The sequence below is a fragment of the Lasioglossum baleicum genome, chromosome 14 (assembly GCF_051020765.1).
Source record: "Lasioglossum baleicum chromosome 14, iyLasBale1, whole genome shotgun sequence".
NCBI lineage: Eukaryota > Metazoa > Arthropoda > Insecta > Hymenoptera > Halictidae > Lasioglossum > Lasioglossum baleicum.
Window position 1 is genome coordinate 8,276,513 of NC_134942.1, and position 18,139 is coordinate 8,294,651.

The 18,139-nt window shown below is 43.6% G+C and overlaps 1 protein-coding gene across 1 annotated transcript in view; it reads left to right on the top strand.

Moving 5' to 3' along the window:
* Positions 1-18,139, top strand: part of Apolpp (retinoid- and fatty-acid binding glycoprotein apolipophorin) — a 32,686-nt gene that overhangs the window by 8,305 nt on the left and 6,242 nt on the right. Inside the window, exons 2-14 of the mRNA XM_076438098.1 lie at positions 7,373-7,399; positions 7,480-7,664; positions 7,824-8,003; positions 9,252-13,814; positions 14,021-14,539; positions 14,704-14,890; positions 15,041-15,257; positions 15,696-15,988; positions 16,115-16,312; positions 16,398-16,624; positions 16,841-17,336; positions 17,633-17,817; positions 17,891-18,111. Of these exons, the coding sequence (XP_076294213.1) occupies positions 7,373-7,399; positions 7,480-7,664; positions 7,824-8,003; positions 9,252-13,814; positions 14,021-14,539; positions 14,704-14,890; positions 15,041-15,257; positions 15,696-15,988; positions 16,115-16,312; positions 16,398-16,624; positions 16,841-17,336; positions 17,633-17,817; positions 17,891-18,111 (7,498 nt within the window). The remainder of the gene's footprint in view (positions 1-7,372; positions 7,400-7,479; positions 7,665-7,823; positions 8,004-9,251; positions 13,815-14,020; positions 14,540-14,703; positions 14,891-15,040; positions 15,258-15,695; positions 15,989-16,114; positions 16,313-16,397; positions 16,625-16,840; positions 17,337-17,632; positions 17,818-17,890; positions 18,112-18,139) is intronic.

The window sequence follows — 18,139 nt, forward strand, 5'->3', positions numbered from 1 at the left end:
GGAGATAAATCTAGGTACAGTAATTATATAGTAATTGTGAAGACTGTTCACGTAGGAAGGACGAGAAATAGATCGTCTGGGGGATAGAAATGCAGACCATGTTCTGCTAATTAGAACTTTATCTTCCTCCGAGGTGTAATAGTGCAAGATTGAAGAGAACACCCTCGTATTAATTTTGATAATGTCGCCACTGGTGTGAAGCATAATTTTTCAAAATACCAACTTTCACAAAAATACTTATTTCTTCATCTTCACCTTTATGTCAATAATTTTCTTCGATATTCAATAATGTTCCACTTTACAGTTTGAACAGTGATCATCCAAGAATTGTAGTGTTTTGAAATTCTTTATCAATTTTCGACCTCGATCCCAGTAAACTAGAGAAAAAATCAATTGATCTCCAACCTGAATAAATTGATTCGTTCGGAACTAATATAAGAAGATTTTTCAATTCCTCGAATGTTTTTACCGTGTTCCTGTTCATTAGTAATGAGGTACAATGCAAGGAAAGGTAAAACACGCTCGAATGCAATAAAGAGCGAGCGCAGGCAACGGCCGAGAGCCATTACTCCATTTACACTGGAAACCTATCCTTCGATCAATTTATCAATTACGCAGCAGCTGTGCAAAGGAACGTTGTTGTTAACTTCCCCGTGTTAATCCCTACGAGTTTATCGAACCCCTTGGAACGCAGAAAGTAATTCTTATCGGCCGCGAGGGGGCAGAGCCAACGCGAAAGAACATCGAAAACAATATTCGTCAAGTTCAAGTGAATCCTCGCGAAACTGTTTACGATTCGCCGACTATCGCGGCACGGCCTCCTCCTCCCTTTGATAGTTAATCAAAATTGAATAATTTTCATGAATTCTTCTCTCACAATTTCAAATCTCAAGCTGGACTAAAATGAAATTTTCACAATCGGTATGTTTATCTATAAACTGTTTATCGGTATATTTATATATTCCGAAATCTTATTCTTATCTCGGTAATTTTTTAAATTAATAATCTCCCCACGGTGAATGCTGCTATTGAATTAAGCGGACACTGGAGAAATGTCGGACACGATCTAATGGATAAAAAAGAGGTTCGAAAGATCTGTTGAAGGATAAAAAGTTACCACATATTCCGAAATTTTATTCTTTTCTCGGTAAATTGTTTAACTAACAATCTCCCACGGTAAATGCTGCTATTAAATTAAGCGGACATTGGAAAAAATGTCTGACACGATCTAATGGACAAAAAAGGAGAGGAAAGTCCTTGAGAGTGACCACTGCACATCCTGGTCCAGTTAATGCTCGCCGAGTGCCATTTTCACGTCGTTTCGTTAACGAGTTAAACGCGTTAGAGTACTATATGTATGTAGAGGACTATACCGGGCATAGTAGGGGGTAAAAGAAAGCGGAAGAGGTGAAAGTTTTCATGAATGAAATTATTGTTGCGCAAGAAAAGTTGTAATAGGTTCTATGCATACATTTCACGACCGCATCGTGGTCGTTCATTGACTTCATTATTACCCTTTAATCAATCTAGCCGAACAATAGCACTTTTAACTGAATACTTTATGCAACCGGATTGCACGAGTTAACCTTCTTCATTGAGAATAAAAGGCTTCGGTAACTGATCAAATACGCATTCAATGATTACAATTTCGCGTTACTCCAATTTACAAATAAACTTTTATCTACTGCTACTTTTCGAACTTTCGAACAAAATTTGAATGTACAGAATTACAGCAATAAATTGCTTCCGAATTTATAATTTTGAAAACAATTGCTTCTGGCGCCGACGAAACTTTTCGACATGAAATTCTATATTTTTTCGAGATTTTTATAGATCAATCTGCCGACGCGCGAGCTCGCATAATCGCCTATTGTGAAATAATTGCAGGCTTCTCCGACGCGTATAAATAAGCAAAAGAAAATCGTGGAACTTTAACGTTTAATTACTCGCGTATAGTAATTACTAGACAGCTGATCTTTATGCAAAATCAAAATTTTCCAGCTGAATTACAACAACAAACCGGAGTGACATAGAAATTAACTTTTTCTCTCTGAATATGAAAATTATATAAAATTATTTTTAAATTCGTCTAATGTTTTGAATGTTTCAAATTACTCCGCTGTCTAGTAATTAGAATCTGAAAACATTAAATATGCAAATATTTGTTTTGCATTGAAGTGGTTATTTTAATCTGATAAAATTTTAGCAAGATCTCTCTTGAAAAAACAAGAAAAAACACAGGTGATCATCATCGTTTCTTTGCGAAGTAAAACCGGAAGCTGTGTATACGTATTTGCAGAATCCGCAGTTGAGCAATCACCCTGTATACAGAGACAAAGCGATCAGATTGTTTGATAGAATTCGCACGTGTTTCGCGAATTACATTTTCCTCAAAACAATCATGCGTCTGATTACACAGAGCTAGAGTGGTGTGCGTGTATCGATGCATACCGTTGCACACGTGTGAATCTCGCAACCGCATAACCGGCTAGGCTGGAACGAGGTCTGTATCATTGAAATGATTACAGGTCTCCGCACTCAACCGGATATTTGGTAAATTGATCTAACCTCCCCACGTCCCAATAAAATAGATCCGATACGATACGTCGCACTTTTTATCCATCTAGACTATACATATGTATACCATTTTCCCGGCATCATCTTTCTTTTTCGGAGAAAACAGAAATCATTCCGAGCCACTTTCCTACCATCGTATCGTGCTTCTTACGATGATCTTCAACGCGGAAGGATTTCCTAATGGACTTCCGAATTGATGTTAATTTATAAATTTCTGTACAACGAAAAATTGACAAATTCTAAGCATTTATTCGGTGAAATTAAACTCAATAGGAATGACAATTGACCGCAGATTTGTACGTGAGATAAAAATTTTTGAGAAACAGGGACCTACGAGAAAATTCTGAAATGAAAAATTAAAAAATTCGATGAATTTATTCTGTGAAATTAAATTTAATGGGAATGACAATTGACAGCAGATTCGTATGCGAAATCAGAATTTTGGAGAAACAGGGACCCAATAGAAAACAATCCGAAAATGATGAATCAATAATTCTCAATTCCTCTAACAAGTGCAGTCTAATATAATTAACAACAGAATTAGCCGCTTAGAAAATGTCTATCACAAATTTTATTAGCTTCGAGTTAAAGTGAGCGAGAAACTCCGTTTTACGACTTCGCGTGACTCGAATTATCTATGAAAATAATTAGACGTTCCTTAATTAAGGGAGTGGTGCTCCTCTTGAAAGGCGGTGGATCATAATAATTTTAGTCTCTCGTAAAACATTTATTTAAATTAATTAAAGACTGACATTTTCGAGAGTCAATTAATATATCGTTGATTACACAAACGGTACAGATTGCAAATATAATATTTGAAATATTTCCTCTCGAGTTTGGCGTGAAGCCGCGATTTTCGAACTCGGAATACGAAGCAGTCGGAGGTGTATACAATAAAATGTTTCCCGATGCCGAGTTCACGCGATCGACATTTCCTCCGAGTGAAAGACATGTCAGAATTTCGCAAGAGGAAATTGCAACAGGAATCCGGAGAATAGCTAGCATTCCGACAGCCGGCATTTGCAGTTTTCATGCATAACCAGCAACGCGTTGATCGAGTGCGTCAACACGGAAGAACAAACTGATAATCCATTCTATTATCTGATAATCAGGTAATGGAAGTGTCGAGAAATTGCGTTGGCCGATTAATTTCGCAGTCCCGCTTCCAGAGTCCTTTGAACCGGGTTTCCACGTCGGAATCGAAACTGCTTTCCGCCACCTTCTTTTGTGGTCGTCGGCTAATTAGAATTCGGTATTTCTCATCGTCAAAATAAGTCTCAGTAATAAGACAAAACTGTAAGAATGTTCAAGATTTTTGTCCTATTTTCGAACTGATAAATCTATTCAGATTGGAAGTCAATTTCTATTTTACTGCAGTTTATTGCAATTGACTTGCAGAGAGAATTCGGATTTTCTGCTCCCATCGTTAAGATAAGACAAGCACAAAACTGTAAAAATGTGCGAAAGTTATTCAATATTTTTGTACTATTTTCGAACTGATAAATCTATTCAGATTGGGAATCAATTTCTATTTTATTGCAGTTTATTGCAATTGACTTGCAGAATTCGGATTTCCTGCTCTCATCGTTAAGATAAGACAATAGAGAACTGTAAAAATGTGCGAAAAGTTACTCAATATTTTTGTACTATTATATTTTCGAACTGATAAATCTATTCAGATTGGGAGTCAATCTATTTTACTGCAGTTTATTAAAAGTCAATGTCTACTTCACTCCAGTTTGAACCCAGAAACTACAATGAAAAGTAGAAAGTAGTAGTAACAGAAATGATTGCAGGATTATTAAACATTTTCACTTCATCTGTTCCGCAACAGCGTCAGAGTAAGCGGCACGATGGCCCGCGGAAGAATTATGCGAAAGGGAACAGTGCATTGCTTTACTCGCGCAATCTGTCGCAATACGTGCGATTTTCCGTGAGCATTTTCGTCCGGAATGCTGCCGGTGTTCCATGTGGCAAGTAATCCGCAACGTACACTCTTTTGTGCGAAAGGTCATGATAAATTACAATAAAAAGTTGCTGTCTCAAAGTTTCCTGTCACGTACCGCCGAGCGGCCGCCACCATTTCTCCCTTTTAGTGGAGCCAGATTGGATTTGACCGCGCGTCGTTGCTCGGTGATTTTCGAAAATTGGGATTAATACCGTCGTCTCCAACAATCTCGCTCCGTTCGTCTACTAAGTCTACTTTATAGAAAATTCGAAAATCAACCATTTGTCAGAAACATTTAAACAATTGAAGGTGTAAATATTTGATTTCTTCTCTATTAAAATCATTGAGGGAAGAAATAAAATTCAATCTAGCTTCTATTTCTTCCAGTCGATCCAGTCAATTTTAAGTTTTGCAATTCTCCTTACAATTTTAGATGAAAATTAAGAAATTATAATTTCTTGACATGAGAAAGAACGCTAATTTCTCAAATAAAAAAATTTCCGAAGTCTGTCTGAAAGTATAGTTTATTGTGCGTGATTCCAGTAATTTTGTCGCACGATCCGTGCAGTTTCCGAGCTGTTGATTTCGCATCGTAGCAATCAGCGGCGAGTCAACTAAAAATAAGTCGTTTCAAGATCGGGGGTCAACTATGTCGCAGATTATTGCATTATCAGCGCGACCGTACTACGAAGTTCACCGTTCCCCTGCACAGATACACTGCCTTCTCTCTCTCTCTCTCTTTCTCGTTGCTAATCAGTGACTGCTGTAAAAAACCATTATCGATGACAAAACGGAGTCAATAAGAATTTTTTCAACCGTCCTCGACCATTCCCTCTGGCCCATCGGCAATAATACATAATCAAGCGCCCTCAAGCGCATAAATCAACGTATTTATCGTATCTTCCGTTCACAAACAAGCTGCCATTGAATCGGTTTTTTAACGGTATAAACAATTTTACAAACGCCCCGTTTTCTCGCTCAAATCTTAACTCTTCCTTCTGGATGAAATTCGCCTGGCTCGGATAACAAACCGATTTGTTTCGTATGAAAATGAAAATTCTGATTTGCGTTACAAAATTGTAATCACAAGACTGCGGATCTTTATACAGTTATACTAAAATACAGTTATAATAAAATATACAGTTATAAGAAAATTGAAAATTTAAGAACTGGAAGATGTCAATATATCCTCTATTAACATCATTAAGGGAAGAAATAACATTGAATTTGGTTTCTATTTGTTGCAATCGATGCAGACAATTTTAGTAATTGCTTAAACTGAAAGAAATACCTTCGTTTCTTATATGCATTTATTATATTTAATTCATATTTCACTAACCAATGAATGCGTCACGGCACACCTAAAAATTAGAAATGTTTATGCAGACTTCTGTTTTGACGGTCTTCTGCTGGTGACTCATATCTGTTTTTCCATACTAGCTTATAAAAACATCGAATTGGCCGATCGACGAATAGAGCAAGAGCAATAATGTTTTCTATCCTGTCTGTTAATAAATCTGTCTCGTCTAAATGTTGATGTACCATGACTCATCGATTATGCGCTTCTTAGTCTAATCTAGCCTTTTTTCCGTTGCAATATAAAAAGAAGCAGCGATACGCCCGGGGAATTATGAGTCATACGCGAAGAATTATAATGAATAGAATCATTTATACAATTCAATTATGTTGGGCGAACTGTAGAGGCTCAGGATTGTCCACCACGTTTTTGCGTTATGCCAATTCAATCGGGGAAGGTGTTAGGCTCTCCCGTCACGTTTCGAAATCGTTAAGCAACGCGAAATAAGTTTCATTCGAGGGGGGAAGAAATCACTCGGGGGACTGGCATGAACGGTCAGACGATTAATAACAAAGGCTTGATTAATTTTCGGAAGAGCGAGCGATACTGTTCCAGGGATCGTTGTCTTCGTTGCCGGCCGATTGCTATACGATCATTCGCGGCGATTATGCTGTTACGCGCTTATTGACATGATTATCTCGGTTATTATTCTGTTACACATTTATTATGCGACTTGCCAGCTCATGCGCCCGTCCAAACAAATCAGAGTATCAAAATCGTCATTCAATTGGGACAATAAAAAGATCAACGCATCTGCAAGTAGCGCCTTTAAAAATATCATTTAAACAATTGTTCTAAACATCCAAAACGATTATCTTATTATTGGACAGCGGATTAGATGCATTTATGAGAAACATTAGAAGAATTAACAAATACTGTTATATTATTTTCGACCTGGCAAACATATTAACCCCTTCGCGTAATTTAACGAGTCAGACTCGTGATGAAGATTCGAACAAAGTCTAACAAACATGAATGTTACGCGTTTCTTTTTACATGAAATAAAATTTGGTTCGTTGGTAATCAATATTTAAGCATTATAACAAATGTAGCCATTCAGAAAATATAAATTTTCAATCACATTCTCTTAACGTTTTAATCGCTGTGACCGTGAAGAAAATGTTACGACAAGGGATTCAGAGAGAAAATCAATTTCGAATGTATTAATATCGAGCAATGCAAAGTCACGAGATGAACTGCCGTCATGCGACGCCAATGGTTTAATGACGGGAACAAATGACCGATTTAAGGACCGGCCGTCCCTCGTTCAATGCAACTTTGTGCCTTGATTGACCGTGAATCATTGCCGAAATGGAGGGCCCGACCGCCCAGTAATGAAATATAAACAGTGTTGGGTAAAACAGTATTCGAGATAAAAACTTTTATTAGTACGTTGTAGAGATTAATCGCTTTGAACTGGACGTAAATGTTTGTTTGTTTTTGTAAATCATTTGTTCGACAATTCATGTGTGACGTTTCTGTTGTTGCAGGTAAATGCACGACCGGCTGCCATGGAAGTAAGTTATCAAATACTAAAAAACTAGACCTAGCAGATTTCGTGATTGTTAACGTTGTTGCTGTTTTTGGATAATTCTAGTACATCCAAACAAAGGGTACCAAGAAGGACACACATACGTATACCAGCTAACAGGGAAGACAGTGACGTCAGTCAGCCAGGCACAAAAAGATGCGCAACTCGATCTGTCAGCCACTGTCGAATTGTCCGTGAAACCGGATTGCATTCATCAACTGTGGCTGAAGGACGTTCAAATTAACGGAGAGGTAACCTCGGTTTAATTACCACGAAATCTAGCTAACCCTAACATCCGACGAATTACGTAAAATCAATTTTCTCAATGACTACGCATTGTTCAGGTTCAACTGAGATTGAACGTGAAGATTTATTTACTATTTTTACGAAATACTTGACTCACCTTTCAGCGTTCGGAACTGCCAGGCCTTGAAAATGCGATCCAGTTTAATTACCATAATGGACACATCGACTCGGAACTATGCGCAACACCTGATGACCCCCAGGCCTCCTTGAACATTAAGAGGGCGGTTATTTCTTTGTTCCAATCTGCAGTCTTGCAAGACAGTGGCGCGGCGACTCACCACGAGGTTCGTAACATAACAAATTTTGCAATTTGGCTGTTCTTTTCCTTGCGTAGCCACTGTAGCCAGAAATTCTTCCTTCCTCCTACAAATGTTTACCTTCTTCCTATGTCATTCAGTAGATTTAGACGAGAAAAAGTGAGAAATTAAAGTTTCTAATGCTTGTGTTGCCACCTACCGGCTCCGCTCGGTAAGCGGCGCACGATCTTCACTACATACAATATGGCGGCGCTAACCTGTCAAAAATACTGAAATTTGCACATATTGAATCCTTTATAATTAGTGTAACCAACGATTCTGCAGGATCGAAACTTGGATTTCTCACATCTTCTCGTCTAAATCTATTGGATAACATAGGAAGAAGATGAAAATTTATAGGAGAAAGGCAATAACTTCTGGTTACGCAAGGAGAAGATTATCCCCCGGTTTTATTTACGAGAAAAATTTAACCCTTTCATAACTTTTTCACCAAGTGTCAACGTAACAAGTGGTAAGAACAAATTCTCAAAATTTCCAATCTTGTCAATCAACTCCGGATTTAATTTACAACAAAAATTGAACTCTCACATCATTATCGCACCAAGTCCCAAGTAGCCACAAGTAGCCGCGTACGTCCCTAAACCGTACGCAGAATGGACGTAGGACGTTTGGACGTGAACCGTACGTTTTAGGGACGTACGTGGCTACTTGGGGTGTCAACATAGCAAATGGTAACGTAACAAATTCTCCAAACTTTGAAACTTGTCAACCTATCCCGGATTTTATTTACGAGAAAAATTTAACTCTCCAATTATTTTTTCTCCAAGTGCCGATATAACAAATGATAATTAACAAATTCTCCGAATTTCGAAATTCGTCAATCCACTCGGTAGGCATGGTCCAGCGGTCCCCACAACATTTTTTATTGATATCGTATGCAAAACAATGCTTTTAGATTAAAAGAAAATCCCCCAAAATTAAGTAAGCACTCTAAACTTTATCATTTTTTTTTTCTCAGTTATTAATTGAGATATTAAGACGAAACAAAAACGAAAATATTCGAATTTACTTCTTGCGTTATATATATGTTTTTCACAATTGTAAGCAAACTATGAAGAGTAGAAACAAAATATTTATGCCGCTGATCCATGCGTATCCTACATTATTTTCTCACCAAATGTCAAAACTTAGGAGAACGAAAAAAATCCTTCAACACCCTAATAGGTACCCGGGTCACGAATGGTTAATTCTCTGACCAGCAACCTCTGCTTACAGACCGACGTACTAGGTGTTTGTCCAACCAGCTTCTTGTTCCACAAGAAGGGCGAAGTTCTGCTGGTAGAGAAGACGAGGAACCTAGAGCAATGCGCGTTCCGCGAGAACTCGGACCAAGGGCTAATTTCAACAACAGTAGACACCGCAGCTGGATTAAAAACGTCACCACTGCTGGCTTCTTCGCAGACGATCAAACAGCGTTTCAAGCAGGGAGTGCTGGAATCGGCAACATCCACGGAGGTGCACAAATTAAGACCGTTCAGCAATGGTGAAGCTGGAACGAAGACAGTAGTACAGACCTCTCTAATCCTGAAGAGCGAGAAGCCCGACACACCAACTGCGCCGGTAACTTCACCAAAATCGCTGATCTTCGACGTGCCTCATCCAGTCGTGAAATACCAAGCGAAGGATATAGCGAACGCTGTGAAGGCAGCGCAAGAGCAGATCGCTGGGGGCGTGAAGCCGGAAGCTGCGAGCAAGTTCGCAGACCTGGTGAAGGTGTTGAGACGTAGCGCGAAGAACGACATTTTATCCACGTACCAGAAGGTGAAGGCCGGAGCGGGATTCGACAAGACTAGCCAACAGGTTCTCCTGGACGGTTTGTTCCACGCCGGGAACGGCGATGCTGCCGAGGTCGGCGTGCAGCTCATCAAGAACAAGGAGTTGACCGACGTGCAGACGTTGTTCTTCTACACCAGCTTGGCTCTGATCCGGCACGCACAGCTGCCCACAGTGCAGGCGGTAACGTCGCTGTTGGACCAGCCTAATCTCCCTCGGATCGGCTACCTTGGAATCGGCCAGGTGATTGGGAAGTACTGTCAGGACCATCCTTGCGAGAACGTGCCCGAGGTGAAGGAGGCGGTGCACAAGATCCGCGAGAAGGTCGGCAACGGTAAAGCCAAAACCAGGGAGCAGGAGAACGTAGTAGTGTCCGCTTTGAAATCCTTAGGCAACACCAGGTTCCTGGACGACGCCACCCTGACGAAGCTGGCGAACATCGCCGCCGACAAGTCTGTGAAGAACAGGGTACGCGTGGCAGCCATCGAAGCTCTGCCCACCAGATGCTCCATGAAATGGAAGAACATCGCGTTCAAGGTGTTAGCAGACAAAGAGCAAGACAGCGAGATCAGGATCAAAACGTATCTGGCATTGGTCGCCTGTCCCTGTCCACACGTCGCCACTCAACTAAAAGAGACACTGGACAAGGAGACCGTGAATCAAGTCGGCTCGTTCATCCAGAGTCACCTGAGGAACCTGAGAGCCTCCACAGATCCCGGCAAGATCAACGCCCAGCATCATTTAGGACAGATCAAGCCACGCACCAAGTTCCCCGAGGACTTCCGTAAGTTCTCGTACAACGACGAGCTATCCTACAAGGTCGACTCTCTGGGTCTGGGCTCCACAGTTGAGCAGAACGTCATCTACAGCCAGGACAGCTTCGTGCCACGATCGGCGAACCTGAACGTGACCGTCGAACTATTCGGCCGAAATTTGAACCTTGTAGACCTCAGTGCGCGCGTGGACAACCTGGACAAGGTACTCGAGCACTGGTTTGGTCCTAAGGGAGCAGCCTGGAAAACAGAGTTGGAGGATGTGAAAGAAGAGGTAAAGGGCGCTAGAGACACCGTCGCGAACGTCGCCAGTTACACGAAGAAGAAGTTCGAGTCTCTGATTCGAGGGAAGAGGGCCGCCGTCGACCAAGGCGAGCTGGATCGTTTCGCGAAGAAGGTCCACTTGAGGGGCAACACGGTCGATAAAAACCTAGACCTGGACATCTCTTTGAAGCTGTTCGGCGTGGAGCTCGCGTACCTGAGTCTGGAAGACAACGGCACCAAGCAAAAGGACCCTGTAAATGCGATCATCGACAAGATCTTCGAGCAACTCCAGAAAACGTTCGACTCGACCAAGAACCTGCAACACGACACGGAGAACTATATCCAGTTCCTGGAGGCGGAGCTAGTCTACCCTACAAATTTGGGTACCTCTCTCTCCTTGGGACTTATAGGGACCAGCGCGTTCAAGATGCACAGCGATGGCAATCTGGACCTGGCTAAGATCTTCGACGACCCGAAGAACGCAGCTTTCAGAATCGCTCTAAAACCAAGCGTGTCCGTCCGGATCGCTGGTAACATCATCGTCGAGGGATTAGGAGTAGAATCCGGCTTGAAGGTCGTGAGTACTCTTTACACAGCTACCAGCACCGACCTATCCGTCAAGGTTCTGAACGGAAAGGGGGTGGACGTGCAGTTCAGCATCCCGAAGAAGACGCAGGAGGTGATCAACGTGAACAGCGAGGTTCTCGTGAGCAGCAAGGGCAAGACCGAGTCAGCGTTCACGACGAAAGGCAAGGAGTACAAAGACTGCTTCGATCAATTCTCAACAATCATTGGACTTACCGTTTGCGGAGAGGTCTCGTTCCCCTACGACGGCGTCGCCAACGTTCAACAGAAACCATTGTTCCCTCTGAGCGGACCGGCGAAATTCGCAGCGACTATCGACAACGTTGACGCCAACGCGTATCGCTTCAAGGTCCATTTGAATGACGAAGATCCAGCAAAACGTTCGTTCGAGATTCTGCTCGACACACCAGGCAGCAAGACGAACAGGGAGATCTCGCTGAGAGGAGAGGCGGCCACGCAGCCGAATCTGTACGCGCAGCTGCAGCTGAACTCGCCGTTCAAGAAGGTTCAACTGGAAGCCGCCCTGAAGAACAACGAGAAGGAGCGTACATTGACGGTGCAGCTTGTTCACGACAGCATCAAGTACTTCGGGCGCATCGGTGTGGAGGCTAAAGGCAACAAGTACAAGCCGGTGTTGGAGTACAACGTGCCGGAACACATTCAAAGACTGGCTGGAGTGAGTACTGGCCCGAAATCCGACAAGAAGTACAGCGTCCAGGGTACTGTCGACGTTATCGATCATGAAGGAGGTCAGAAGTTCACTACTGACAAGGTCGCTCTTCTGGTAGGCGATCAGGAAATCGTCAGCGTCGCTGGTTCGCTCGCTTGGACACCCACTTCGGTGAACGTGGCGTCGAAGCTCGGCTACGCAGACAAGTTCCTGGTGCTGGACATCAACGGGAAGACAGTGCCGGGTAGCAATTACGCTCTCAGCGTGCTCGCCAAGCCATCCACCGATCCCAACATAGCTTTCAAACTAGAGTGGGAGTTGAAGCGGGAGGAAGGCTCTCTGGATAACAAACTGGTGTTCGTTCACGGAGCTGATCTAGCGTCTGAAGTGAACCAGGTGTCCCTGAAGCAGAACGCTGTCTACAAACTGAAGCCAGGCAATCTTCTTCTGTCCACGTCGAACGAGCTCAAGTACCCCGCTGTCAATCTGAAGGTGAAACTGGACGGCAAGATCACCCCGAAGTCGATCGACACCGACGTCGAACTGAAATACGAGAAGTTCAAGTTCGGTACTGAACTGTCCGGCAAGATCGGTAAAGAGAAGCCAGGAGACTACGAGCTGGAGCTGGAAGCGGAGCTGATGGACAACAAGATCGAGTTGAAGTCGAAGCGCAGCATTCTGGAACCGTCGAAGAGCAAGTACACGAACTCGTTGGTGCTCACCCCGGGTGGTAAGTACGATTCCGAGACGACCATCATCTGGGACGTTACTAAGGAGAACGCAACTGTGCAATTGAACGGAGATGCGAACTTGAATGGGAAGAAGGTTAAGGTGTACGTTGATCTGGAGGCTAATCAGCAGTTGCTGAACTCGTTGGTGTTCGTCAGGGTGGACGGTGTGAAGTACGTCGAGCTCACGCTCAAGACTAAAAAGAGCCCGCATCCGTCTGGTCATCTCAATCTGATCGTTAAGAGCTACCTGACGGCCAACGGTCAGTACACGTACCAGAACGGCAAAGGAAACGCGAATCTGAACATTGACATCCCGAAGATCGACCGGAAGATCCAGGCCACAGGACAGATCGCCGTGAACGGACCCGAACACGCTGGCAACGTCGAGATCCTCTACGATGCTAAAAAAGACCCAACCAAGAAGATTAAGCTCACCACAAACAACCACATCACGAAGACGTCGCTGGACACGAAGAACGTGTTGGAGGTACTTGATAAGAAGCTCGAGGTCAATGGTAAACATAGTCAGCAAGGTACCTGGAACAACGGAGTGCTGGATCTAAGCGTGGACATCACTCTACCTGATGGACGGAACATCAACTCCAAGCTGAACAGGGAGATCGTGAAGAAGGACAACAAGTACGACGTCAAAGTCGATTCTGAACTTGCGTACAGCGAGCAGAAGGGCGGACCGTCTACGAAGATCTTGTTGAAGGAGAACGGGAAAATCGTCGATGAGAAAAACGGAGAGATTCAAAGCTCTATTACGTTGAAACTGATCGATACTGAAGGAAAGGATGTGGTGGCTGTACTTAACCTGGGCAAGAAACAACAGGATGATAAGAATATGAGCAACGTCGACCTTGAAGTGAGCGGCGCGAAAATCCCGAAGAAGGCGAAACTCGCTGGCAAGTTCGAAGGGAACGAGCTGGCCGGAAAGACCAACGTCGATGCATCTCTGGGCGACGACTGGAAATTGTCGGTATGTGGTCGAACACAAAGTTATTCAATTACTTTGTATTCAATTATTTCGTAATTCGAAAGTCAGTCGCTTCATTCGTTTCAACGTCTAAAATAAGACGTCTTAACATTTCTTAACGTCTTAGCATGCATTTAATATAACAAACTTGAGCAAATACATAGAGAAACTATGTATATATGATACTATTTTGTTGTCTTTGCTTATAGAACAAGGCCGAATACGATCTGGGAAACAACGTGGACAAGCCTGCGAAGTACGACGGAGTGTTCCAACTGAAGTTGCCGTTCGAGAAGCTGAAAGACTTGAAGCTGGAGACGAACATCGCCAGATTGGATGCGTACTTGGGAGATAGACGTTACGAATCATCGACACTGGCTAAATTGACGTACAACTCGGACAACACGATCCTGCTGCAGAAAGAGTTCAAGGCGGACAATGTCGGTGGAAATTTAGACGATTTCACTGGTAAAGTGGAAGGGAAGGATAAGCTGAGCGTGAACATTGCCCCGCATAAACCATTGAACTTGGAGGGAAGCTACAAGTACGTACCCACCGATGAGAAGAAGACTGCCGACGTGGAACTGAAATTCGAACACGCTGACAAGAAAGTCTCGCTCACGTCTAACAATGTGTATAAACCTGAAGAGGCCACTGTCAATCTGAAGCTGAAGAGCTCCCTGCCCATCGAGAAGTTCAGGAACGTTGACTTACAACTCGACTACAAGGTATGTGCTCCCGGGGTTGTTAGAGTCTAGGATGTTGGACATGATGAAGGGCATTCCCGCACTCTACCCTTCACGCGTCACGTGACGCGTTTCCCCTCAATTCGTGCTCCCTCCCTCAATAGAACTAGAAATTCAATAGAACGTTTCCCTCTCGTCTCTTTCAGAGGAACAAACCAGAAAGCAAGGGAATCACGGACATCGTGGTCAACGCCGACGGCGTCAAGTATACCCTGAACAGCGAGATCTATTGGCAGGAGGCGCTCAAGTCGTTGAGCGTAGTGAGCTCTTGCCCGAATGGCAAATCCGAGTTGCTCTGCAAATACCAGAAACTTGGACCGAACGAGTACAAAGGTAATCTAGCAGAGAACTCTGCGATTATGTACAGTAGAGTGCTCACTTTTTGCAGAGTTTGCTACCCGGAGGTCCTGCATTACAGGGAAAAGAAAATTTTAAATTCAATAATTCTTGTCCCACCTTCTCATACGATTTCCTTTTACTTAGGTGAATGGTCCGTTCGCATACCGAAAGGGTTCGTCATCGCGGACGTCCACCTCGACCTGGACAGCGTGGACGAGTTCGCGATCAACGCAAACTTCGACAGCGACAAGACCAAATACCGCAAGATCCACGCTGAGATCGCCAACAAGCCGACCGCGAAGACTGGAAAGAGGATCATTATCACCGTGACCAGTGACGGACAGAACATCGTGACCGGAAGGTATGATACAAACCAACTAGAAAATCGCTTACCGTTTATGTACAATTTCTTGATCATGTAGGGAAACATTTATTTCTTATTTTATCATTAACGAATGAAGTTTGTCTTTGAATCATTGCGTTGGACAATCCGTATATCAGGCACCAGCAACTAAAGTAGCGTTACAGTTTCAATTTAGGGAAAGTCCCATTGTTCTATTTGAATTCTATCGAAAGTTGCGCGACTTTGTCCGAGAAATGAGCAACGCGGGGCGTGGCCTCCCACTGTGGGGCGTGGCTCCGCACGGCCAAGTGGCCCGCGTAGAATAGCTCGTGCCTGTTCGCGCGCCGGAACTGAAAGATCAGAGCGAGCTCGCCATCCACTCGTGAAACCGTTGTCTTCCGATGGTCTAAAACCGTTCCGGTATATTCGGGAACTAAGACTGCGCTGTCTATCCAGCACGAGTTACAAGAAGCGCGACGAAGAAGGAAAGATCGTGATCGAGGGCAACGGGAGCCTGAAGGTTGGCGATGACACCAAGAGCTCGTCGTTCAAGTACACTCGGCAACAGCTGACCAACGAGAAAGACGGAGAAGTGGGTGTGGCCGTGATCTTGAACGCAAACTTTGGCCCCTCGGCTATCGTCGGCGAGTTGAAACTTTCGAACAAGGAACTCCACGTGTTCAACAGCTACTGCGAGCAAACCAAGGACTGTGCTCACTTCAAGCTGCAGTCCACGTTGGAGGCGCCAAGTGAGTTGCCAAACAAATTCATTTCTTTTGCGACCTCCAGTAGAGTGTTAGAGTCTTGATTCGCAAACTGCAAGGTCGAATTAAGTTTACTTACGTGGTTTCCCGTATCCTTTGATGTCTTGTTAGCGGACAAATTAAACCTGAAGCACCAGCTAACGGTAGAAGTTGACTTGAAGAAGTTCAACGTGCCGGCCGAGTTCGGACTAAAAACCAACACGCAGTACAACTATCCTCAATTAGACCACTCCTCGAATCTGTACCTGCACACGACCAAGGACAAGTCCGAGTACACCTACCAGCTCTACGTTCATCCTAAAGAGTCAGGTAACGAAGTGAAGAGTTTCGCAAGTTGTATTTCGATATTTCCCTGTCAACAGTCTTGCTATACGTTTATTGTTCTCGGTTGCAGCTTCCATTCTGACCCTGCCCACGCGCGAGGTGGCACTGATCCTGATACACGATTTGCCGAAGACCAAGCAAACCGGCGCCTACAAGCTGGACCTATCTCTGTACCTCGACAAAAAGAATAAGCCATCCGATAAGACTTCTCTGACTGCCAACGGAGACATAAATATCGACAAGGACAGCCTGTCCCTCTCCGGAGACGCGAAATTCTCGTACCCGACGCAATCCAAGGTACAGCCTCACCAATTTCCACACACATTCGTGGAGATTCTATTTCTCAGATTTTTATGTTTCGAGCTTCCCATTTGTGTAACTGTAATTTATCGATTAACGATAACCCTTATAATTTAATCGCACGAGCACTGTGGTGGGGGTAGCAGCTTGAACATTAACAGCTGGTGTACAGTCAGTTCACTATTTCACGGACGCATGTATTTCCTTTTGAAGGACCTCTCGGTGAAAGGAAGGCTGCACTGCAGCAACGGCGAGAAATTGCTGGAAGCCAACGTGGACCTCGACATCTTCGAGAAGAAGTCGCAGAAGATCTCGATCGCAGCGAACGTGCAGCGTCAACCGGTATCTGACGGCTACAACATCAGCAGCAACATCGACGTGAACAGCCGTGGCCAGCAGCTCAAATTGAACGAGAAGACTGTGTTTGCCATCACCAGCAGCAACATTGAGTTAGGCTACTCGTTCTCTTACAACGATATCCACCAGAAGACGAAGACCGTGGAAGCACTCTTCTCCGCGGACAAGAATCACGTCCTCCTGCTGATCGCGTTGCCCGACAAGGTGTTGATCAAGGACGAATGGAAATTCCAGATCTCCAAGGACACGCAGAGCCTCAACGGGGAGCTAACCCTCTTCGGACAACCTACTGAGGTGCTGAAGATCGAGGGCAAGGGTCTGAACAGCTTCGAGCTCGTCAAATTCCGCAAGGGTAAGTTAGCTTTCTTCGGAGAGACTTCCGGTAGATGAAGTGTTGTGATTAAACAGCGAATGTTTATGGAGAATAAAAATGTTCTACCTGATTTGCAACAGACTGGAGTGAAGTAGAAATTTCTTCTCTTTCGTAATACGTTTAATAGGTTGAATACAATAGGACAGTATTTTGAGATTCTGTTTTTAAAGTACAGCTACTCATTTTTGTCATAAAAGTGCATAAAATCTGCTGTCTAGTTATAATAATATGCATATTATGTTATTTGAACACATGTGTACGATCTTTCTTTCCAGACAATCCGAACAATAAATTGACAGTGAACGGCCAGGTAGTCCTCGGTCAGCTAGCCGAGATTCACGCGGATTCGTACAAAGATGGCGCTAAGAAGAAGCTGTTCCGCATTCTGGTCCATCTCGATGAGAAACAGTTCTTGAAACCCGACATCTCTTACGAAAAGGCGAACGTGGTTGAAGCTTTCGTGAGTGGCATTCCAAATGATTATTATTATTAATATTAGATGTGGTGTCGAACATTGATTTTGAATGTTGCAGGAAGAAGCCAAGAATAACAGGCTCGAGCACTTGAAGAAATTGAAGGAGACTCAGGAGCAGGTAGCGAAAGCAATCAGTCTTGAACTCGAAGATTTCTGGAAGCATTTGGACAAGGCTCTGCCGAACTTGAAGCCGCTCGTGGAATACTACAACGGCGAATTGAACAAATTGAAACAGGAGATCAACGCTGACGAAACTGTCAAGGAGATCCAGGCTACTTTGTAAGAGAATATTACCCGCTCATCTTTT